Genomic DNA, 25234 nt, shown 5'->3' with positions numbered 1-25234 from the left:
AGGCATTTAAATCTTTTGTATTTTCCAAACTTTACAAATAGTGCAAATATAACATAAAAACGTCAAGATGAGAACTGCAAACTTTTTTAAAACACAAAATAATTGTCACTGTTACAGAACATCCTTGTACTGAAGTAAAAACACAGAACTTTTTCAGTGCAAAAAACAAGGAGGAAGTACCCTTTAATTCTTGGAACAGATGGAAGCGCTAATATGTTAATATTGTAGCTATAGCATAGATTTGGCTTTTATTTTGAAGAAACATTCACATCTTTACCTAAAAAAACATACATTTGCATAATGTAAAAGTATTTTTCAAAATAAAAGGCAGGAGTCATTGAATGTGTTTAAACACTTAAATCCTATCACAGCATTTTCCTTATCAGTGGCAAAAGAAATGAATAAATATTCCTATGTCACAATGAATATGAATGTAGTCTCTAGAGAGGATCAATGCTACTGTACTGTGTGAACGTCCTCTACACAGATGAAAATCGGGGGCTGTAAGCTTTGGTTAAAATACATACTGTACCTGGCTGCTTCTCCAGTTGATATGTCTTGAATAAATAATAAAACTTTAAATTAATCTAATAAGTTATTTTAAATGGCTGCTTTCCTTGCCCCTTTATCCCATCATACAAGATGATGTGTAAACATTTCAAACATCTCAAACACCAAAATCAGACTACTTCTCTTTTCCAAACTGTAACAACAATCTTATCCAAACAACAAGGGCACAACAGTTCCAGTGGAATCACCACCACGAGGTGAAACTTGGCCAGTTTAACAGTCATTTTATAACGTAGCTCATCCTTCAGTAAGGCAACTGTGGTGACTTATTATATGTTTAAACAGTGTAGTTTCCTCTCGGGCTAGACCAATATTTGTTGATGTACATTCGCTTGCTGGATGTGGTGAACATCAGCTTTAACCATGACCATAATCCTTCCATAATCTTAAAAGGACACTTCACCCCAAAATCAAAAAACATATTTTTCCTGTCACCTGTAGTGCTATTCATCAATCTAGATTGTTTCGATGTGAGTTGCAGAGTGTTGGAGATATCGGCCGTAGAGATGTCTGCCTTCTCTCCAATATAATGGAACTATATGGCGCTCTGCTTGCGTTGCTCAAAGCTCCAAAAAATACATTTGAAAAACTCAACAGCAACGTCTCTTTCCAGAAATCATGACCCCGGTTACTCAAGACAATCCACAGTCTTTGTTGTGAGCATTTTCATGTAGAAACTATTTTCTGTCTACCGATATACATCCGCCAACTGTATCACAGCGCAGAACGAAGCGTGTATCTATACACTTACATCTTGCACGGTCACAAGCACTACAGGTATGAGTCAAAATATGTATTTTTGATTTGGAGGCAAACTGTCCCTTCATGTCCTTTTTTTTTTTTATCGCAAACCATAATCTTTCCCTAACCCTAACCAAATGTATTTAAGCCTAAACTTAACCAAACCTTACCCAGATGTCATCCTGCTGATAGGGGCGATAGATCCAAAAACATCCATATGGATGGTTAAGGCAATGGTAAAGTGTGTTTGAACCTTCCATTTGGTGCCTTGCTTGAAGTCCCGCCTTTTCTTCTGTAACGTTGTGATGTCACCAAGTAACACACTTGCATAATACCTGCCCTATTAGCTAGTGTGGCACACCCTCAAACAAAGCTAGTTAAAGCGGAGCTGGAGCCTAGTCCGAAGAGTATGTGACCAATCACAGCAGTGGGCCAGTTGACCAATCAGAACAGCAGAGGGGGTGGGACTTCTATCAAGGCGTTTCAGGCAGGGAGAGGAACTCCCTTTGGCTGGACTTTGTAACTTTGCAGACCTTTAACATGCACAAAAAACTATATAACACACTAAAGGAAAGGGGGAAAAGTATAACAAACAAAAGGTCCTCTTTAACAAACACTGGTCAAACCTACTTCTCCTGTTTTTGGCAGCTCTTATCTGTACCGAACATTTCCAGCCTCACACACACTTTCAATCAAACGCACTTCACAGTCACAGTCTGTAACAATAACAGTCACTAAATACACAGCACAGAAACTGCAAAGCAAACAGTCCAAACTCTGCTCAGTGGGTGCTGAACATCCTGTAGCGGTTGGTAAATGAAAAATGAATTGAATTTGTGGGATGCTCACTTCAATTACATTGACCCTTGATCATAAAACGGAGCCTAGCGCCACATTTTAAGACACAAGGGGAAGCAAATGAAAATGAAAGTTGATTCAGAATCCTAAACACAGCTGACGTGTCTCTTTGGGTCGTCTGATTCTCCACTGGAAACACATCTTGGTTCAGAAGTACCCACCTTGGGGGCAGCTGTGTCTAAATGTCCTCTCACCGCCGTCTTAAAACCAATCAGTCCGACAGCAGGTGAAACACGTCTTCACCCACTTCCTCTCAGGATAGGTGACCCAACGTTTAGTGGCTGGAGGTTGATAGAATCACTGCATCACACACTTCTCTTTCTGCTGTTTAGAATACTTCCTCCTCCGCTGCTCCAGGCCTCGCTCCAGACGCTCGTCCTCCTCCAGAGCTCTGAAGACAACGGACAGGAGGACAGTCACAGGCTGTCTGCACATGATGTGTTTCAGGCTACATCCACACTAATACGTTTTAAAACACATAACTTTTGCTATGATTATGCCTAGTGTCCACACTACTCTGAGGTTTTTGAGCCCCTAAAACGGAGATATATGAGAACGCTGCAGACTCTATTAACCCTTCAAACAGCACAGGAAGTGTGTCTCACCCTCTCTCTTTGGCGTCCATATTGTGGACCAGTTCGTCTCTCTGGTTGACCAGTGAAACCAGCTCCTGAAGTAGCAGCTGCTCTCTGTGTATATGGGCCTGAGACTTCTGGGTCTCTGCATCACAAACACAGCAGAAAGAAACAAAGGATAGTGAGAACTTTCTGGAAAAGAAAAATGATGAGAGAGGAGGACGACGGCGGTTCAGCCTGACTACAGTCAAGAGAGATGTCAGTTTGACAGACAACATCAGAGCTTAGAGCTGTGCAGTTATGTGCAAAATGGTTATCACATTATTTTCAGGGATGCAATAAAGTCGTACCTTCAATTGCCATCATGTCCCTCAGCTCCTCGTTTAACAGCTCAAATTTTCTTTCCAAGTCTTGCTCCTCCAGCCTGTCAATCACAAGAGATGCGTATATACTGAGTATATACTGTGCATGTTTCCAGCAATGTGTGTTGTTACGTGGATGTCTTACAGTAGCTGCAGATGGTCCTGCCTCCTGATTAAAGCATTCTTCTTGTTGACCAGCGTGAACCATTCCTGGATCAACCTCTCCTCCTCCACCTTGTCACTGCCTGCAGGAGAAAAAGCACATTACTGTAACCCCTCTGTTCGTTATAGTCCTTCTCTTTCTTTCCTACATTGGGATAATGGAGTTTTCACAGTGAATAATGAATGAGATCAGAACTATTAACATTCGAATCAATAATTTATTATTTGTCTATACCACAGTTGTTTAAACACGTGTCTATGTACATGTGGGCTTTTGGTGTTGTAATGAGGGAAGATTTCCAGTGACACATTACATGCATCCTGTCCTCTAGCCCAAAATGAGTAATTTGTATGGAGGACAAAACCTGCCAAAAGAAAAAAAGACAAAATTAATAAATAAATAAATGACTCGATAAATAAATAAATAAATATGCCATTAAATGTAGCAAGAGAATTAAATACATGCAGCCATTAATTAATTGATAAAATACATTTAAAATAAAAAATAAATGAATATATAAGAAATAAATTCAAAAATACATAAATAAATTTAAAAAATAATAAAATCAAATACATGAATTAATAAAAGGGAAAATTAAACAGAAGAGTAAATAAATAAGGGAATTAATACAAATATAAATAAATAAAGAAGCAACTTAATACAGAAATATCAATTTATGTCACATTTCATCAATTAATTAATTAATGGCTACATTTATTTTTAATATACTTTCGCTACATTTAAAGACATATTTATATAATTATCGAGTCATCTTTTTTATTTATTTTTTTATTTTGGCAGGTTCCATCCTCTATAAATTAGTGGCCTTAAATGACAAATTATGCCTCAAAATTGCACATTGTCTTACCTAAATGTATTAATTTCTACAATTTGTACTTTGTTCCCTCAAAATATTACTTTGTAACCCAGAATTTCATGTGCTTTTCATTTATTGTGCACCCATCTTTAGCCACAAAGTACATTATGAAGATGATCTTACCTGTTTCCAGTAGTTGTCTGAGTTTCCTCTCCACTACACCTGCTCTGTTATCAATATGATTTTGTTCCGCTTCCAGGGCTTCTATCTGACTCAGCACATACTGGCTGGCGTCCTGGATACAATAATACACACAAACAAACACAATTACCTACAGACAGTTAGGATCGATTCTAGATATTCAACCCTACAATGAAACAAACGGTTACTGACCTGGCCTTCTGGTCTTCCCTCCTCAACCGCAGCCTCTGTTCTCTCTGTGAGACAAACGCAAATGAACGATACCACTTGTATGAATAAAGCAATGCTTCAACTTCAATTTCAACAATGGAAAAACATTCTAATGTCCAAATAAAGTCAACAAAAACTTTTAAAAGGTGGATATATTAATATACAGTGTATGATAACACATGATAACTAACCAGTGTCTGACTTCCTCCGGGCGATTACACTGTCTTCTTGCCCTGCAACGACCTGCAAACAAAAGAGTTCCTCATATATCACAGAGAAGTATAAGATAAAAATATAATGATGAGAATTAAAAGGGATAAATGAATAAGGCAATAAGGTATCATACCACCGTTATGTCTGCTTCATCTACTGACCCACTCCTCCGCTGTGACCTACGCTTCTTGACCAGATCAGCATCTTTGACATGAGAGAAACCAGTCTTGGACAGGAAATGAGACCTTGGTGGTGCCACTGGTAACTGAGCCCCACCTGCCCCAGCAACCTGCGGCCGTTTGGTTCTGGGAGGTGGAACGACATCCCTTGTGTTACTGTCCGACTCTGCTGTGGCTGCAGTCCCATTAGTGTCTAGACTGATACCCTCCTCCTGCAGCCTCTGGGTGCAGTAGCGAACAGTTGCCTCGGGGTCGTCTTGGCTCTCTCGGTCCATTGCTAGTGCATAGCTGGACTCGCTGTTATTCCTCTCTATGTGAAGCACGCTGAGCTGCTGGCCCGTGAAATGGGTGCGGATCTGGTTGAGGTAGGTCATGACAATGAGGCGGTCAGGCACTGCAAGCATGACCATGTCTGAAGGCTCCATCAGCCTGGAAATGCCAAGTTCGGCAAAGCCGTTGAAGGCCTACAGATTTGCCGAGAAATAGATCAGATTAGGAATTATCAACCAACACATGGAAAAGTTATGGTTATGCTATTGTTGGTATTCAACAGATGGCCAATCACCTTTTTGTTGTTGTGCTTGATGTCATACGGGTCCAGCATTTCAAAATTACTACACAAAGAAAAAAAAATAAACGCATATAACAGTGTAAGCATAAAGAGGAATAAAATACCTTTTCTTTATCTATAGACCAACTCATTTCAACTGTTTCTTACATCTTTTCTGGTTGGAAGTGATGCAAAATGGCACAAAAGGCAAGGCCGTTCCTCCAGGAGGTACTGAAGTTGGTGATCTTCACTCCCTTGTGATCCTGTGTGACTGCCTGACACCAGTCCAGTAGAGACTGGCTGGACGTCACTAAGCTTGGAGTGGGCGAAAAGCACTAGAACAAACACAATGACCATGGGAAATGATTGTAAATATAAATTACATTTCAGACATTTACAGTACATATAGTCCCTGAACAATCAAGTGAGTAAGAGCTGAATAAATACTATTATTAAATGGTTGTTTGCCATTTTGGTGTCAGAACAATAACACATTTGACTTATGCAATATGGAGCATTATTGCCAATTAACAGATCCAGCAGACACTGAGCAATATTAGCATTGATTTGAAGTTGTGTTCCCATCCACCTGATCAATATAAGTCCAATATTCACTACACTTTTCTCTTTCTTCACCAGCTATTATACACAGTTATTTGATCGATTGTTAATCTAAAAATATTGATAAATGCAGCTTTAACATACTTCCAGAGAGGCAGCCCCATCTGCAGTTCTTTTCTGAGGTGTGGTTGATTCATTGGCTTGGTGGAGGCCAGCAACTTGTGACTTTTGCCTGGAAAGACACACAAAAATAAAGCAAAGTGAGAAATAAATTCCACAATTTCTTTGATAACATGTTTGTCATGAACAACAAAATACTGGTTATTGATGATTTTGTAAGCCATGTTGCTAATGACGCCACACCATGTAAGATAATTAGAAAATACAAGGACATGAGAATTTCTATTGTGTAGAGTTAGTCAGTTACAGGGTTGGAAATTAACTTTTCTGGTCCAAAATCTACCAGCCACTCAATGAATTACCATTGTTTTTCTGCCCGGTGAGCAAAGCAAATCTAGCAGCCACCTGCATATTTTACCAGCATTTGGCTGGTGGCTTATGCTAATTTCCAACCCTGGTACACCCCCACACCTTAATGTGTACCAACTAATCTTACCTTTCTTCCTCTAAACCACCAGCATCTACATCTACAGACACAAAGCCAAAGTCCAACTCTTCATCCCTCATTTCCTTCCTGGAGTTTATTTCCATTGGTTCACTGTCTTTATCATCCTCTAAATGCAGCCAGTCATCCTGAGAAGATGCAACAGTGGAAGCAAGGCACCTATCAACCTCTGCTCCCAGGACTTTTTCAATGTCAGCTTGCTCAAACACTGCCTCTGCAGGCTTCTCTGAGTCATCTGTGACAACAGGCTTTTCTGTAAAGGTCCAGCCTTCAATGATTTCATCCATTCTGGATGGTGCCTTCTCGGTATCTTCTACAGAGTCTTCCTGAGGAAACTCTTCTTCTCCCATTGCTTCTAGCACTTCCCGTTCCAACTCTGACGCAGCATCATCTTCTCCTTGGATTGTGACGAAACCTCCTTCAGAGATCATACTTGAATCCAGCGATGTTGAGCCTTCCTTAGTTTCCTTCCTAGTGGCAGATGTATCCTCTGAGTTTCTCTGAGAGAGTTCCATTTCTAGGGGGAATGCATTGTCTACAGGCGGTGTGCTATCTGAATAAGTCGCACTGAGACGTTTCTTGGCCCGTGGCAATGGAACAGGCAAGCTTGACTGTTCGTTCTGTTGGACTGATTCCTCACCAGTGGTGTCAGTTACTGTGTCTGGCAGGCAGGGAGGTGGCGAGCCAGAAATTATAGTGGCATCTGGGAACGAACCACTGAGGCGCTTCTTTGCTCTTGGTTTTGGTACAGGCAAGCTTGTAGCTCCTGGTGTTTCCTCTACTTGAACACTGCTCTCAATGGTCAATCTGCTTCTCAACTTTACAGGAGCCACTTCTTCTGTAGATGTAGAAGGTTGATCACCCATGGGAAGAGGGGGGGAGCCTTTGCTGTGTTGCACCTTTGACAATTCTTTAGTTGTTGAGGAAATGGATAAAAGACCACCTTGGCTTCCTGCCTGTGCCTCTTCTCCATGGGAAGGTTTAGACGTGCTCGCCATTGCTGTAACGTCATCTGGGAAGGAGCCACTGAGACGTTTTCTCACACTATGCCTTGGGATATGAAGAGCTGTTTGTTTGTCTTTCTCTGCTTCTGCTATCTCTGATACACCCTCTGAATTCTGAGAAGATGTGATGTTGATCGTTTCAACAGATGTGTCGCCAGCAATAATTGACTGCTTTATTTGTTCCACAACAGTGTTGTCGATCTGGACTGGTTTTACAGACTCCTTGTCACTGTCGATTTTGCCAGATCTTCTTGAGGGCAATCTCTTGCCACGTTGTGGAAGACGTATCTTCTTTATGATTGAGAGAGAAGCGGTTTGTTCAACTTGAAATATCTCTGGTTCTGGCTTTGGGGTGATGCTCTCGATTCCCTTAGTTTCCGAGGGAGGAATTATGTGAGAAGAGGCCTGAACAGATGTATCAATGTCTTTCTTGGGCCATTCCAAGGTACAAGATGTTTGCTCTGTGTCCTTTGAGTAGACCAGTTCTGTGTCTGCATGTAGAGAGGCACTCGCAACAAAATCTGTTTCATGAGATTTTGGTTTTGTTGTTTGGTCTTTTCTTCCTACAGGTTGTGAAGGGATCATTTCAGTGGCTGTTTGACCGGGTTTATCAATGCTCTGTAAAGGTTCAAGAGCACCAGCAACACCATGGCTTCTCTCACAGGGTTGAGCAGGAACAGGATCTGTGGTTTTCAAAGCAGAACTGACTTGGGCTTTCAAATCCTGTTGGTCATTAGTTTTTCGAACAGATATCTCTCTAGTGACACTGCCTTTTCTCCTCTGAGGCTTGCAAGGGGTATCTTTCTGTGGAGTTTCAGGTGGCAAACTACTATCTCGTCTTTTCACACGAGGAGGCGCGACAACATTCACGGACATTTGCACAGATTCAGCTTCTCCTTTTTGTCCATAGTCACTTGTGTATGGTGTTACTTGAGCAGTAACACTTTCTTGGGCATGACCATTCTGAGGTACACCAAGAGGAATGCTACTGTCTCCTGTCTTTATGCTGAAAGATGGGGCAGTGGCAGGTTGTATCTCAACAGCAGCATCTTTCTTTTCAGACCGGCCTCGAACAACCTCAGGAAGGAGCTTGACCGACACACCTTCAGATTTATGTTTGCGGTCTGGTGTCAAACTATCCTTCCGTCTGAGTGGTCGTAATGGAACAGTGCCTTTTTCTTGATCACACCTTTTCTGTTGAGGTTCAGGAACTTTTCTTCTGGGCTTTCTGCCTCGCTGAGGGACAGCAATGTCAGCTTGTGGTCCAACTGTACTAATGTCCTGAATATCTGAGGGTTTGTCCATGAGTATCTCTCTATGTACACTTGCGTCTGTCAGTGACTCATTTGATGTAGGCTGCAGGGAAGTGCCAGAAATTCCTTCCATGTCTGTTTGTTGGGGGCTTAAGGAAAAGAAAGGACAAGCTTCAGAATTTGCTGTTCTTTACTTTGTCAAATAGTTGTACAATGCACCTTATCTCCAACCAATATATCTGCTCAACCGAAAAGACAGCAACCAAATCTTATGAAACATTGTAAAACAAAGCTGACCGTCTTTTGCAATATTCTGCTTTACTTGTGTACATGCACACTGTCATTGAAACAACACAGCAGCACATAAAGGCCATACTTTAAAGACAAAGTTACCCTAAATTTACAACACCTACCTAAAACACTACAGAAAAGCAACTTTACCATTCCACATCGCAATGCCAATATTGACGGCCATCACAAATAGTTGACTATCACAATTTCCTGAGTAGTAAGCGCTCATAAGCAGAACAAGAGACAATGTTATCACCAAAAATGCAGAACACGTACACTATCACACCGTGCAACCAAACACTAACCGGATCATTGTTCGCCAAAACTCACCCTTTATCCAGTTGTGAAGAAGTTGACACTGTTCTAACCTCATCCTGTTCTATCTCAGTCTGGTGCCTTGCTAACAAACTTTCAATGTACACAGATGTTTGACCAGAGTCCTGCCCTGTGAGTGATCTCTCCTTTGTATGCCATTGATCAAGAGAGGCCTCTTGTTCCTCTACTTGTTCACTATCTTCCTTTGATATTTCAGTGATATCTGCCTCTGTCAGTGGTGGCCATTTCTTCATACTTGCACAAACCAAAAACCCATCATCATTGTCGGTAGTTGTTGATGGAGAGTCCAACATGTAAGGCTCAGCACTTGTTGGATATTCAATGTTATGTTTGGTGTGATTGTCTTCAAACTGGCCCTCTATCGTCTGTATGGGAATAGTGTTGTCCACGAAATCTGATGAAAACTCATCTGAAGGCGTCGGTGTCTTGTCTTTCAGATCCATAGAAGAGGCAGCTTTGGGTTGGTGCTCCACTTCAGCTAAGGTAGAGCTAGACGACCCCAAAATGGATGCTACTGTTTCATAACTGTGAGACATGGATACTGGAGTGAGTGAGTGAAACCTGGAACCATGCAAAAACAATGGTTTCAATAAACATGTAACTAATAGAAACCAGTGAGTATTGGAGAAAGTAAAATAAATTCCCATGCAAATGCAATCCGGTTTTTACTTTACCCCAAACTTTGAAATGTCAAATTCTGCATTTGAAAATAGAATGAGCTTGATGTATGATGATGTGGACCATGAAATGTCTCCATTTAGGGTTAACAATAATTGATGCACACTATGTTGCATGCTTCACACTATTAGTTTCAGACCAGTCTTACACTTACCCTTTGTGGAAAACACCCACAATAGCCTTTACTAATCCTGACGCCTCTTCCTCTTTTGCTGACAAAGAGGATTTTGCCTGTTTTTCTGTAATTGTTTCCTCTGCCTCCAATACTTCCCAACCCAAGACTCCTGTTGGTTCCGATATGTCCAATGGTTTCTTCCCTTTTGTTTGGGTTTCCTCTGCTACTATCCTTTCTATGTGTGATTTGCTGAGGACCCAGATACAACACAGTTTAAGGTGTGATCCACAGAACTCAGGCAGCAACACAATAAAAAATGTAATGAAATACGGCCTTCACGGCGATGCTGAAATTGACCATGCACTGTATTGTCAAGTTACTAAAGCTATTGTCTTTAGGTCCAAACAGTCTATGTTAGGCAGGCACTAAACTGACCCCTTTCACAGCAAACAATGCAAGAGCACTGGGCTCTTTTACTTACCCGTTATCTACACAAAGGACTATGTTGTGCTTTGCACCGTCTTTGAATTTCTCCTCTGTCATAAAAGCAAACATAGTAAAATACATATAAAAAAACAAGACAAAGAGAGGTGAATGTGACCTTGATTTTCACACTGTGAATGTCTCACCATATGCAAGTGCTGTGCTGGGGAGGCTAAAAGATGTGGAGGGAACATCAGTCATACTTGGGTCTTTGAGATGTGACTGAGTTGACTCTGCATGAGGCAATTGTTGTGATGTATGCTTCTCAGTAGAAGAAGGGACGGGAATCGTCATTGTTTCTTCCTCTGTTGGATTCAGTTGTGAAATGCTGGGGAGCCCAGGGATTTGAGTCCAATGTGGACATGATGGAGCCATTGCTACCATGTACTCCAATTTATCTTGTTCATGTTTATCTTTGGCTGAGAATTTTGCAGTGATGAAAACCTTCTCTTTCTGCAGCTTCTCAAACAGGGACTCGCTGTGTGTTGTCCTAGTTTGTATATTTGTACATTCAAAGCTAAGCATCCTTGCTGATGGAAAACCTGGGATACATGAAACACACGGAGCAGATGTGTATAAGCTGACCATATTTGGCGGTCTGTTTACAACTTGAGCAGAAGGAAAACCACATACTCTGGCTTCTTTTGGGCAGGATGTCACTAATGCCACCATGCTTTTCATGTTGTAGCAAGATAGCTGGTCCTGTCCAGCAAGTGACAAAATAATTTCTGCCCTCTTCTCCTGAGGCTTTATCAATATTGGTTTTGTTTCATTTAGCCACCCTGTACTTGGGACTGTAGTCATGGATGCAAATCCTTTGAGACTTGAAGCACTGGAGCAGCAATGTACAAAACGAATCATATTGGGTTCAATCTTGGGTTTAATTCGAGGTGCAGAGGGGAACCCAGGGATCCTGGATGCTTCTGGGCAAGATGGCACTAAGGCCAACATTGTCTTCGCAGTTTCTCCATCTTGATTTGGATTGTGTATAACACAAACGGTCTCCTTTGATGGCTTATCACACAAAGTATGTGAATCAAAAAGCCATTGTAATGTTGAGGGTCCTTCAAAGGATGCACATCCAGGGAGATTGGATACTTTGGAGCAAACAGGTACAAGACTCAGCATATTGTATCGAGGGACGGATGGGAAGCCTGGAATCTTTGATGATCTTGGGCAAGAAGGAACCAAAGCAAGCATGTTGTTTGGTTTGTCTATATTAATTGGTGAGCTGTTAATCCTAAACTGAATGTTCTTTTGTGGTCTGTGCATCAATAAACCAAGTTCAGCACCCCATCCATCTTCCTTGTGCCCTTCAACTGATGGAAATCCAGGTATGATAGAAACTAGGGGGCACAAAGGAAGGAGGTTGACTACATTTAAGCCATAATACACCTTTTTGGGATTTGGAATAGATGGGAAACCAGGGATACTTGACACTTTAGGACAGGATGGTACACAGGAAACCATATTCTTCATTATCTTTTTGTTGTCATTTGATGTGTCAAATATGACCCTCTTCTTTGGTAGCCACTTCAGCAATGACGCCTTTTCTTGAACCCATTCTAAATTCATATCCCCATCAACTGATGGGAATCCAGGAATTTTGGAAACTTGCGGGCACAATGTTAAAAGGCTGATCATATTTGGTGCACTATACACAGTTCTGGAATTTGGACAAGAGGGAAATCCTGGCGTCCGCGCCTCTTTTGGACAGGATGGTACAAGAGAAACCATTGTTTTCATTGCTCTCTTATCTTCTTCACAACTGTCAATCAATGACACATGCTTTTCTTTCAGTCTTGGTTCAAATAGTGGTTTCCTGCTCACTGTCCACTCTTTTAAAGTATGAGATGATGGAAATCCTGGTATTTGTGACACTTTTGAGCATGAGCTTGAAAGACTGACCATATTTGTCATGTCAATAACATTAGTTATCCTGGGTTTTGGAACAGAGGGAAAGCCAGAGATGAGTGATTCTCTTGGGCAAGTTTGTGCAAGAGACACAACTCCTTTCATGTTTTTGTCCATTTTATCGTTCTCCAGTAATAATACAGACTCCTTTTTCATTTGCTTCTCCCACAATGGCTGATGAATAGTGTTCCAGTCTTTGCTGTCAGCTTTCTGCATCGAAGGAAAACCAGCCATTCTTGAGGTGGCCGGGCAAGATGGAAGGAGATTGACCCCATTATATCTTACTGTAGGTTTCAGAGCAGATGGAAATCCAGGGATACAAGCTTCTTTTGGACAAGTTGGGGCTAAAGCTGACATGGCCCTCATGTCATCATTGTGAGGTGTCTCTTGAATCATCGCCATGTTGATTTTTGGCTGTGTTTGTCCAACGGGTTTGTAATCTGTAGCCCAGCTTTTGCTAAATTGTTCCATTAATGATGGAACACCTTCAATACAAGAAGTTTTGGGGCAAGAGCTTAAAAGGCTCATCATATCTGATCCATGATGTGCTATAGTAGGTTGTGGAATTGAGGGGATGCCTGGTATGCAAGAATGTTTTGGGCAAGTTGGTACCAAAGCTCCCATTAGTTTAATGTCATCCTTCTCTTTTGGTGATGCTGTCATGACAACAAGTTCAGTTTTTATTTTCTTCTCCAAAAGTGGTTCCTGTTGAGATACCCATGATCTGTTATTGGCCTCACTGATAGATGGTGAACCAGGTATAGTGGATACACTTGGACAACTGGGATAAATATTCACCATATTTGATCCATAAAAAACGGAACTGTGTTGTGGTGCAGACGGAAACCCTGGATTTATAGCCTCTCTGGGGCAAGAGGGTATCAGTAAAACCATTTCCTTCTTGTTCTTTTCATTATCCTTTAATGCATATGGTGGTAATATTTCCTTCATTTTTGATTGTCTCTCCCAAATTGGCTTTTGATCTATAAGCCAGTGTTTTTCTGTCACATGGAATTTGGACGGCATGCCAGCAATGTTTGTCACACTGGGACAGACTTCCAAGAAAGTGGACTGTTTGTACTCAATTTCAGGCTCCATACAATATGGCACACATTGCGCGCGAGGGTGGGAAGACTTTTTATCCACCATTTCATTATCCTTTGATGGCGTATCCCAAGTAGACTTGCTATCCAGAAGGCATTCATCAGTTTGTCTAGCAGTAATAGTGAATTCAAATATGCCACTAGCTGTAGGGCATATCGGCGATAGATCTGTCATCCCAGCTTCTGTATCTGTCGTCATTTCATCACCAATGAGTAACATGGAAGAGAGACTGGCCATTTCTTTTATAAATTCCATTTCTTCCTCTGATGCCTTTCTAGTTACCTCGTTTCTCATTACCTCTGTAGTCACCTTTGGCAGCTCCGCCCATAGTATAGTCTTGTCTGTGGGACATTTTATTGTAGTCGCCTTTGGTAGCTCCTCCCATAGTATGGTCCTGTTTGTGGGGTGTTTTTGTAACTGCTGCTCAGCATTATTTATTTGGGTTTGGGATGGGAGTTCTGCTGCACCAGCAACAATTGGGCATGATGGCTGTGGTGAAACCGTGTTTTCATGTCTAAAGAGAAGGTAAATACAAAGTTATAGTCAAAGTTTACTGTTGGAAGATGCCAAATAAAAAAAATGTATAAGAGCATTCCTATGAGTTAAATTGCAATTCTATATATTTTCATCACAATACAATGCAATCCTGGTACAGTGTACCTCAATCAATTAGCAAGTAAGTAATCACTACCGAACAATCACAACTAATTTACATATGATAGCAACGATGGAAATAAAACTGTATATTACTACTCATTATCATTCTTAAAATAGGTATTTCACTCCCATGCATGCAATTTCAACACATGCTATTCACTCCAAACAGACAACTCTCCACTAGAGCTAAAAAAGCTGCACTGCAAAAAAAACATCATGCCACAGCATTTGCTTAGGGTTGATTCGACAACTACAGTTATAACAGCCAGTGCAGTAAAGCCAGCATTATTACTGAGTGAAAAATTACTTCAAATGATCTAACAGTAGTATTCTTGACAGTATATCCCTCGAATACTCAAGCATGTTTATGTTTTATTTATGCACTTGTATTCTGCTACTGCTTTGTTATAAAAATATTTTCCCTATGGCAAACCATTTTGCTCACTAGTGCTACAATTTGACTATGAAGAGCAAGAAATGAAGCCTACCTCAAGAGGACATTATAAATTAAAACCATGCAACACACATCACTACACCTTGATCAAACTGACAAGAGCACAAGCCATGTATTAGCCTGTCTCGTACTTACCCACTCTCAGAGTATCTAACGGACCCTTGATCCACACTGTCATAAGGTGTAGTAATGACGTCCATTAACTCTACTGACAAAGTCTTATCTGACTCTTCTAAGGGCATGAAACCATGATCCTCCACAGTCACTACAGCAGACTCTGCTTCTTTGCCCTTCTCATACATTGATATCTGTGTTTCTTGAGCATCCTTTTGACCCCAGGGGCTGAAACAATGACAAGTGACAAGAGGGACAAACTATAAATTTGGGGAACCACAGAAAAACTCAAAGATACACAAAGTATAACACACAGCAAAAGCACATCTTGCAGTCAGATTGTTGGGACAAAGCAAACACATTACTGTGGAAATGCATCATATCATTGCATCCACTGTGAAAACCAAGGCAACCCACCTCTTCCTAACACTCAAGAATAGTGGCATGTCAGGAATGGAGTGCCACATTCTGCAATGCAAGTTTCTGAAAACAGAATCGAAAAGTAGATGTTTCAAAAACTAACCCGCGGACATCACAGAGAGAACTCAAACTTCAACTCTCCAACTCACCCTTTTTCTAGAACAGCTATTTCTTCAGCCTCAATCGGCATCCAAAAGCCAGATTCATCTTTATGTCTCTCCAATTCTGAGCACACATCAGATTTTGTTTTCTTTGTGTCAAGATCTAATCTGGTTGGAACGGCCTCATCCAATAACATCTCAATCCCATTAACTCTGGAGGATGGTGGTGATGAATGGTCCACTTGGATTTCAGAATGTGATGATGGTAACTCTTTAACAATGGCCTTGATTGGACAGGTTGATGATTCAATTGTCATTCTTTGGTGTACATCATCTGGTATATCTTGGCTAGGGAATATAAACTGTTTGGATCTCTTTCTGACAGAATCCTTACAAATAGGTTCTTCCAGTGACCGCTGGTTTTCTCTCTCCTTTCCAATTATTTTGGTTCCTGGCCACCCCTGTTCTGAATGGTCCACATGTGTTGATGGTACTCCAAAAATAGAGGCTTTCTTTGGGCAAGATGGTACAATATTTACCATATTCGGAAGCTGGTCTACATCAGGCGGTGGAACTGCTGTGAAGCCAGAACTGAGAGCAATGTTTGGACAAGAAGGTTCAAGAGAAAGACTCGCCATTATCATATCTTTGTGAGGAGATCTATACTTTGTGTAAATTGGACAGCAGCCTTGCGCCTTTATCATCACTGGCCAGCCCTCTACATTAGAATCAGAAATAATTGACACTCTTGAGGGGAAACCAATGATACTGGACTGCCGTGGGCAACATGGCAGCAACCGTACCATGTCTGGATGTTTTTCCACAATGGCAACAACATCTTGGGGTCTTGGAGCAGATGGAAATCCAGGGTTCAGGGCTTGTCGTGGACACGATGGAAGCATACTCAGCATTATTTCTTTGTCCCTATATGACGTTTCTTTAACTGTAAAATCTTGGTGGACAACTCCATATCTTTTATTGAATTGGTTTCCCAAAACTACATCCTTATCCACATACCAGCCATCAGAATCTTTTGCACTATTCCTTGCAGGTAGACCTGGAATTTTACTGTGTTTTGGGAAAGTGGCTACAGATTTTAACATGCTGGGGGCCTCTTTCATCACAGCTTCCACGGGTCTCTCTCCTGCCTTAGAGGGAATTCCGGGAATAAATGAGTGTTTTGGACAGGATGGCAACATTGATACCATAATGCTAACCAATGCCTTTTCTCTAAAATACATCTTATTGTCGTGTATTACTGACAGTCTCCCTGGGTTTCTTAATATCCTTTCCCATACTGGCCTTTTGTCCACACTCCATTCGGCCTCATCAGAATCACTGTAGAATCTAGAGGGTATTCCACATACTCTGGATTGTCTTGGACAAGTAGGCAACAGATTGATCATACTTGGTATATCTGCTAACACCTGACATGGTACTGATGGAAAGCCAGGTAAACAGGCTGTCTGTGGGCAGGATGGCAACATTGATACCATAATGCTAACCAATGCCTTTTCTCTAAAATACATCTTATGGTCGTGTATTACTGACAGTCTCCCTGGGTTTCTTAATATCCTTTCCCATACTGGTCTTTTGTCCACACTCCATTCAGCCTCATCAGAATCACTGTAGAATCTAGAGGGTATTCCACATACTCTGGATTGTCTTGGACAAGTAGGCAGCAGATTGATCATATTTGGTATATCTGCTAACACCTGACATGGTACTGATGGAAAGCCTGGTAAACAGGCTGTCTGTGGGCAGGAGGGCAATATTGATACCATATTTGTGATCATATCACATTCAGAATAGAACACATTAACATCCTGTAAATGTAATGTAACTGCAGACTTCTCCCTAGGGAGTAGCAGCGGCTTACTTTCCATTAGCCACTGTGATTGTTTGGTGGTGTCTCTAAGTGGCATTCCAGGAACTCTAGATTCCTTTGTACAACTAGGCAATAAATTCACCATAGTTGGGCCATCTGCCAATGTCCGTGTCAGAGCAGAGGGAAACCCAGGGACACTAGCATTCTCGGGGCAAGAGAGTAGTATTGCAATCATACGTTCAGCAGTGATCTTATCAAAACACAAATCTGCATTTAGAATCTGCACATCCTTTTTGATAAATGGTTTCTCCCACTGTAAACTTTTAGAAGCCAACCATTCATTGCAGCTGGACAAACATAGTTTTTGTCCAGTCTTTGAAGGCCAACCAGGGATTCCACTATGTATTGGGCACGTAGGCATTATATTAACCATACTGGGTTCTTGTCGTGGAGCAGAGGGTAGGCCAAAAACTTTGGCTTTTTGTGGGCAACTTATCAACATATCTACCATATTTCTAGAGATTTCTGTGTCTTTCGGTATCCACTGAACAATGTAAGCTTGTGTTTTCTTCTCTGGTCTCCTGTTAATAAATCGCTTCAAGGCATGCCAATCTTTGTTCGCTGAATTGTTCTGATCTTGAGATGGCATACCAGGAGTTTGGGTCTGTTTAGGGCATATATGTACAAGACTGACAATACTTAGTAACAACTTCTGGGGATCTGCGGGCATACCCACAAGACAAGTTCTCACAGGGCCCGAGGGCAACATTGCCACTGAATTGAACATTTCACCTTTGGCTAGATCCTGAGCAGCACTTGGGGAACTATCTGGAACAAAGGCTTCACCTTTACTCAAGGTGTTCTCCATCAAAATGTGCCTAGTTATATCCAAACCCTCACATTGAGCACTAACTGGCTCCTTAGAGGGTAAACCAATGACTCTGTCTTTTCTTGGGCAAGTAGGCAAAATATCTGCCATGCTAGGATCGTGGCTTGGTGCAAACAGAACATCAGGCACACTTGGTTCTTTTCTTGGCGCAGAGGGAAAACCAGGGATGGTTTCCTTCCAGGGACAAGATGGTAACATATCTACCATATGTTTTATGTGTTCTTTATCCCCATGTGACTTTTCCTGAACCAGAACAGGATTACTTCTCAATGCTCTAACTGAAATGAATTCCCTCAAAATATGCCAGCTCTCATTATATGCCATAACGCTTTGTCTACCTGGCATACCTGCAACCATTGTCTGTTTAGGGCATGTAGGGAGAAGACTGGCCATAGATGGAGTATTTGAAGCCTTCTGCAATGGTGCTGAAGGAAACCCTGGAACACTGGCCTTTCTAGGACATGTTGGCAACATGGCCACCATGACTTTAATCATATTAGTATCACTAACAGCTTGTTCCTGAACACAAGACATGTGCGAAACAAATGCTTCTTTTACCTCCAATGGTTTCTTCCACAGAGAACATCTGTCCCAAACAATCTTTTCATATCCAGTTACTGATCCAGCAGAAGCTAACCCTGGAACCCTGCAAATTCTGGGACATGTAGGTAAAAGACAAGTCATATTTGGCTCGCGTTTCAAAGCAGATGGGAATCCAGGAATACTGGCAGACCTCGAGCAGGATGGTGTTAAGTCCACCATTTTTGCAATTCCTGTACTACCCTCATAAAGGGAACTTACATAATCTGAATACACGATTAAAGGAAATCTGTTGCTGGGTAAATTCTGAAACAATAACCTCCTAACATCAGGCCAAGCTATAACTTGTGACTGATGTAAAGATGGCATGCCATGAATCTTGGAATATTGTGGGCAGCTTGATTGTAACTTAGTCATACTTGGCACCCCCACTGTTTCATCAATCTGAGCTTCAGGCAGTAAAGTGGATGGTGAATGAGAAATAGAACTCAACGTTGTAGACGATGAACTAAGTTCCACCTTAGATGTGTAGACACACTTTTCTTCCATACTGACTGCAGAGCTTGGTAACACAAGTTCCTGTGTAACACTCCTATCTCTTTCACACCACGGCCTCTTATCCATAGACAAAGCCACATTTTCAGTTCCCCTTTTCTCCATACAAGGCTCTGGGTCCAAACCTTCAAAGCTTTTTGTGGAAGACAAAGCCGAATCCACTTCCAATTCTTCTCTTTGTTTTAATAAATTGTCCGTTGTGGCCTTCTGTGCTGAGAGATACCCAAAATCAGAGTCCAATCTTGAAGTGACTTGGTCTGTGGCAGTCATGTTGCATATGGGTTTCTTATCCATAACGGGTATTAGAAGATCAGGGCTTATTTTTTGAGTGTCTCTTTGTGGCTTCTCCCACTGTGAGTTTTTCGCAATGGACTGTTCTCCAGACTGAACTTCGGGTGTTTTGTTCATCATCATTGGAGGAAAAGCAGAATTGGCATCTCCAAGACAAGATGACACTGAGGCAGCCATGCCCTCATTTCTGAAGGAGTAAAGTATACCAAAGATTGATATCAGAACAAAAAGGCTGGAGTGCTTTAGAAAGATGTTAAAAAAACAAAACTTTTGCATTGCAAGTGTTAACATTGAACTTAGATGCATTTTTAAGACTATAGAATGGGGATTTAACTGACAGACTACCACAGTACACTTACCCCGAATCCATAGTTACAGCTTCTTTTTTATGGGCCACTCCTATCGGTTTTGTGTCAGAGGTTTTAGCAATTTGAGGCAAGTGCAACAAAGGTCCCTGGAGTGATCTGGAAGTAGGTTGGGGGTTGCTAGGAGAAAGGGGTTTGTATTGAACAGGCTCTGGTTGGGCTATTGGATTCCCTAACTGAATGGTCATCTTGGACAAGTGACTTCTTGGTTGAACCAGAAGCTCCTGGTTTTGCTTAGGTGCAGAACTGAAGGGAGGAAGTGTTGGTTGACTGTTCGGGAATGTCCTTGTTGGCCTTGATTCTGTTTGATCCATCTGTGTTTTTGGCATCTCAAAATAATTGAGCCCTGCGGCTACGGGTGTTCTGGGGCTAAGGGGCAGAAGAGAGGCCATGCTCTCAGGTCTGAGGGACAAACAAATGAAGATCAGAGTTACGACGTAAGGAAAGTCTCCGTCGAACTAATGCAGTCCATATCCAGGCCATATTCGCAGAATTCCACACAAGCAAATGAGCAATGTGACATGGAACTACAAAAAACATAAACTAAAGTCACGAACCAAACAAGTGTTTTGTGATAAATCACGGACGGAATGAGCAGCAGCAGCCGTTTAAAATAGTACATTGAAACAATACTGTCAGATCACTGGGCACTTGCCACATCAACATGACTTTGACCATGTTGCTTTTGTTTAAGTTTCAACGTAAAAAGAATCCTTTTTAAAATCCCATATTCAAGGCAATTTTACACGCAGCTGAACAAGCAGCACAATAACACATTTTTTGCAGTGCTGAAACATTTCCACAAGACTATAAGCAATACAAGCTGCTCAACAGAGGGCACCAGGGTCATGTTTGGCAACTCTGACTGGGCAAACCCTTTCAATTTAACGTAAAAGAGTTCTCTATTTAACCTAGAATTCTTCCAAACATTCCCAGAAGAGCTTTCATGCCAAACAAATGGGGATCATTTGTTTGTAGGATGAAGGAGTCCTCTTTTAAGCTAAATGTCAAATGCAAGTCTACAATATTTCAGTCTATTTGCTTTTGAAAATAATATTTGGCTCTTCACCGGCCACTCATTTACTTTAGCTCCACTATTTTGCGCTGGCCAAGTAACATATAACTAACGTATGAGCAAACCTGGAAAACTAAAACAATTATCTGGAAACTGCACAAAGCTACAGAGTGGGGTTTACTAGCGACCCTTTCACAGTACAGGTAGTCATTTGATTCAAGGATCTTATGAATAATACTGCTTAACTCACACACATCACATCATTTGCTGTTTGTTCAGGCACACAATTTATCTATTTGTAGTCTTGTATCATATTGGGTATACCAAACCTCAGGAAAAAATATGGTCTATTACTGGGATGAATCAAAATAAATCATCTCTAACCTCATCCCTGTAACACTGTAGTCTGCAAAACGAATAAGACTACATACTGCGGGCTGCAAGCTCCTACATTGAAACCACACAAGCCACTATTTTGACACAGTTAATAACTTTTGGAACTGCAGCAAACACCCCATGTTTGTTTAGATAGAAAAGGCTTTATCAAAAATACCAGACTGTATCTCTCAACAAACTTTATACTCATGGTCAGTGCGCATCTTCTTTGGCTTTGAATCAAAATATAGACCCACGTCCCTCAGTTGCCAAATGTAAGTATGGAGCAGAACACAATACCATATGCACTGTGAAATGAATTTGTTGCCATGTATGACGAGACAGTTGTTAGCAGTAACATACATGCAGTGCAATTAATGTTTGATGGAAATCATATTACTAAAGGAATAATCTACCCATAAATGCTCTAACATTGTTAAATACACATAGCAGCAATGTGCTTTGCATTTCCAGACATATTTTGTTGTTTGACAATGTATTTTTTCAGCATTCAACTAATCGATACAATCAATCACAATCAGTTGTCAAGATGTGACAGAGAGAAAAGTTTCATTGCTCAGCTAAATGGCATCCCTGGTTGTTTAGTTAAACTGTTGTTAAATGTTGTTGTGCACCGCTGACAGGAAACGTACCAGCAGCTTCCAACCACATGTTTTCACACTAAACCCTCCCATGTTCACAGGGGTTGTTGAAAGCATTTCTTGAGGCAGGCACTACGTGGTACATTGCTATATAATAACTTAAAATCTCTCAGGTGGCCTACCCAGTGTCTATGACTGAAATTTTAAATTTGTGTGTCAATGTCCTCTGGGCTTGCCTAAGCAGAAATCTGATGAAATTTTCAAAATCGGTCAAACCGTTTGGCTCAAAAGTGAGTTTTCCATATTTTCATTCTACCATTTTTTGGAAAATAAAATAAACAATAGTCCCATGTGCCCAAAGACTAAATATAGTATGACAAGAAAATGACTGTATCTGAGAAACTACAAGGAGCACAATCAAGTATTCGGTATCTATGAACTCATAGCAAGTTGAATATCAAAGATATGCACATATATGCAATGCAACAAAAAAATATTTCATATGGAAAACATTTAATAAACACAATTTTAGCATTTGTCCTAATTTTTCGAAAATCCTGACTTTGACCATTAATAAAAGTGTGATTTTTTCATGTGATTTAAAAAATTCTAAGTTGTACTGTTAGATACTTGCCCAAAGTATGTCCATACCAAATTTCAAGACTTTGGCATTTTTCCTTATCATACTAAATATACTGTAGTTTTTGGTCACAAATGGGTTAAAAACCTTCTCAAGACTCGGTGAACAGTATATCACTTTTCTTAACTGCTCATTTTGTCTTTTGTGAAACTTTCTGTCATTCTTATTTGTTGCTCTTGTGTTTGTCACCATCCTGCCTGTCACATATTTTGTGCTAAATAATTTTCTGAAGCACTTTGTTACTTTTATCTTGAAAAGTGCTTTGTAAATAAATCAGAGCTTCAAGGTCCTCCTCCTCCTATCACATGTTCTTCATGAGTGATTACAGTTCTCATGACAGCTCCACCAACTGATGATGAAAGTATCCTCAGCTGTTATGAGCAAACTACTCATTTAATATATCTGACACCACAAATTGATGTCATTAACAGTGTTGGAGTATCTGAGGGTAGATTTCTCCTAGACATCCATGCCAACCACACCGTATTAAAAAAAACACCAAACCCGATAAAAGGCAACCTTTTATATTTACTCACCCTGCTGATGCCTTAAAAACCTCAACTCCAAAATGTGCATCTCTTTTCCACTCTGAAGCCCTGGACGACTGGCTGGCCGGCGCTCTGGGATCAGGAGCTGAACATACAAAAAGCAATATAAAGTTAGCCATGTAGTCCCTGCATATAGGTGTCACTTTAGTTTACTCATTGTGAGTTCACGCTCACTTGTAGGTGACGTATTCTGGTTGTCCTCTTCACTCAGCGTGCTCAACTGTCTTTTGAATTCTGAAACGAAAGAAGAGCACAGAAGAGATTATACATAATGAGCTGAAAGTTGATATTCATATGCCACCACACCAGCACAGCATCAGCTGCTTTAATGTAAACAACCAGCAGGGGGAGACATGTGCTCGTATAATGGTTGGGTTTAGTCACTCAAGGGTTTATGCTAATTCTAACCAAGCAGGAACATGGTTCCTTTTTCTGTACCTGCTTCTTCGTCAACGTGGAAGGTTGTGGCAGTTTGGGATATATGAGGCTGAGAAGGAGGAGGAGGAGGAGGAGAAGACCCGAAGAGCACAAGAGCAGAGGAAGAACTTAAAGAAGGAGGCGAGGGCGTCTCTACTGTAGGGGTGACCTGGGGTCTCCAGGAAGGAACATATCCAGACCCTCCCTGAGGTTTCTGCTCCAAAGACTGACCAGTGGGCAGAGAGACTGACGCTGACAGAGAGGAAATGGGGCAGAGGGATGATGGGAAGGAAGAGAAGAGTAGAGGGAACGGAAGGTGGAATATTAATGACACATAACTGAAGTATGCTGCAGGCATTTCACTTAGCACAAAGAGGTGCGAGGGAGAGCAGGTAGTGCAGCACATGATGAGCCAGAGGGGAAAAAAAGGCATGGGATGGACACAGATCAGGCTTTTAAAGGAATGATTATTGTATAATAATTGCTCACAACGTGTTTAAAACTTTGTTTTTCGTGCATGCCTCCACGGCGAACAAAGAATAAAAAAACGGAGAAAACCCTTGATGAATTAAAGTAAATGGGTTGCGTTATAATACCGTTATAATCACTGTTATAATGCATAATAATGTGATTATTCTAAGTGGCCATTGGGTGCTTTAAGTGAAATAATGAAATCCCTGAGGTATAGACACATATAAAACATTACAAGCTGGTTAGAAGTCACGTTAAGTGCTCATTTTTTGCTTTAAGTAAAGTGAATGAAATGGTATAATACTTGACATCATTATAAAATGCCGTATAATGTGTTTATTGATGATTGTTATAAATAATTATGAATATTTATGAGTGCTTATAGCTATAACTATAATTATAAAGTGCTATGAGTCGATGTGCTATGCTTATAATTCATTATAGACATGGGCGTGGGAAAGTGTTACGGAGAACTCTGCTGCCTGTTTTATAATATCTGACGGTGCACAAACATAGAAGACGTTGTTTGCACTCTCGTTTACTCACATGATGCATGTAAAAGTGATTTGCTGGATATTTGGTTCCTACTGAAGATATTTTCTCCTTCTCGCTGGTCACTGTAGTTTTTAGGAAACAAACAGGAGGAAGTAGTGGATTTGTGGTGGGACTACTTTCCGCGGCGGATTAATCCACATTTGGTGCTCTAGTGAGTATTTGTGGCAGCAGGACGGTGTATGTGGGACTAAGTCAGAATGAGCCACAGTGTGTGTGTGTTAATGGTTATAAAGGATCATGTCACTCAGTGCAACGGTGTGACTCATTGATGTGGTTTAGGACAACAATGGAGCTCTATGGCGCAGAAGAAGAGATATCAGGCTTTGATACACACAATACTTGTTAGTAGGTCAGTGCATTGTTTGGTTTGTTCTCATGTAGGATCAGTTTATAAAATGTTTCATCCACACCAACTGCTTACAGCATGAATACACAGCAAAGTCTTTACATTAGGGCTGTCGCATTAACGCAACTTGCGATTTTTAGGTTGTAGCGGGCTCAGTTTTAAAGCTAGAGTGAAGATACTGGTATCATATGAAACTAAATTACACTGAATTTTGGTGAGGAAAAACTATCATGGCCATTTTCAAAGGG

At 41.0% G+C, this 25234-nt stretch overlaps 2 protein-coding genes across 5 annotated transcripts in view; both read right to left on the bottom strand.

The window, feature by feature from the left end:
* Position 1: 1 nt before the first annotated feature.
* ehbp1l1a (EH domain binding protein 1-like 1a) overlaps positions 2 to 25234 on the bottom strand; it is a 38869-nt gene continuing 13636 nt past the window's right edge. For 2 of the 4 annotated variants that reach the window (XM_074623850.1, XM_074623851.1), the window contains exons 12-21: positions 23636 to 23866; positions 23372 to 23431; positions 23186 to 23282; positions 20012 to 20419; positions 15598 to 19839; positions 15446 to 15511; positions 15050 to 15256; positions 14101 to 14317; positions 6145 to 6232; positions 5634 to 5774 (exon numbers count right to left, since the gene is read on the bottom strand). In XM_074623850.1, the coding sequence (XP_074479951.1) occupies positions 6194 to 6232; positions 14101 to 14317; positions 15050 to 15256; positions 15446 to 15511; positions 15598 to 19839; positions 20012 to 20419; positions 23186 to 23282; positions 23372 to 23431; positions 23636 to 23866 (5567 nt within the window). In that variant the 3' untranslated portion in view covers positions 5634 to 5774; positions 6145 to 6193. Of the gene's footprint in view, positions 2561 to 2774; positions 2890 to 3094; positions 3169 to 3251; positions 3352 to 4269; positions 4382 to 4479; positions 4524 to 4688; positions 4741 to 4843; positions 5354 to 5454; positions 5504 to 5607; positions 5775 to 6144; positions 6233 to 6616; positions 9032 to 14100; positions 14318 to 15049; positions 15257 to 15445; positions 15512 to 15597; positions 19840 to 20011; positions 20420 to 23185; positions 23283 to 23371; positions 23432 to 23635; positions 23867 to 25234 lie in introns of those variants that run through there. The other 2 variants (XM_074623852.1, XM_074623853.1) reach the window with 2 other exon arrangements.
* LOC141760783 (uncharacterized) lies at positions 9038 to 14094 on the bottom strand. The gene is made up of 4 exons (XM_074623854.1): positions 10932 to 14094; positions 10784 to 10838; positions 10342 to 10551; positions 9038 to 10070 (listed from the first exon to the last, which is right to left on the bottom strand). The coding sequence occupies exons 1-4, from the start codon at positions 14056 to 14058 to the stop codon at positions 9500 to 9502; spliced, it is 3963 nt and encodes a 1320-aa protein (XP_074479955.1). The 5' UTR covers positions 14059 to 14094; the 3' UTR covers positions 9038 to 9499.

This window comes from Sebastes fasciatus, chromosome 22 (assembly GCF_043250625.1).
Source record: "Sebastes fasciatus isolate fSebFas1 chromosome 22, fSebFas1.pri, whole genome shotgun sequence".
Lineage (NCBI taxonomy): Eukaryota > Metazoa > Chordata > Actinopteri > Perciformes > Sebastidae > Sebastes > Sebastes fasciatus.
The sequence above is the reverse complement of the archived record's forward strand: the minus strand, read 5'-3'. Positions and strand labels throughout refer to the sequence as shown.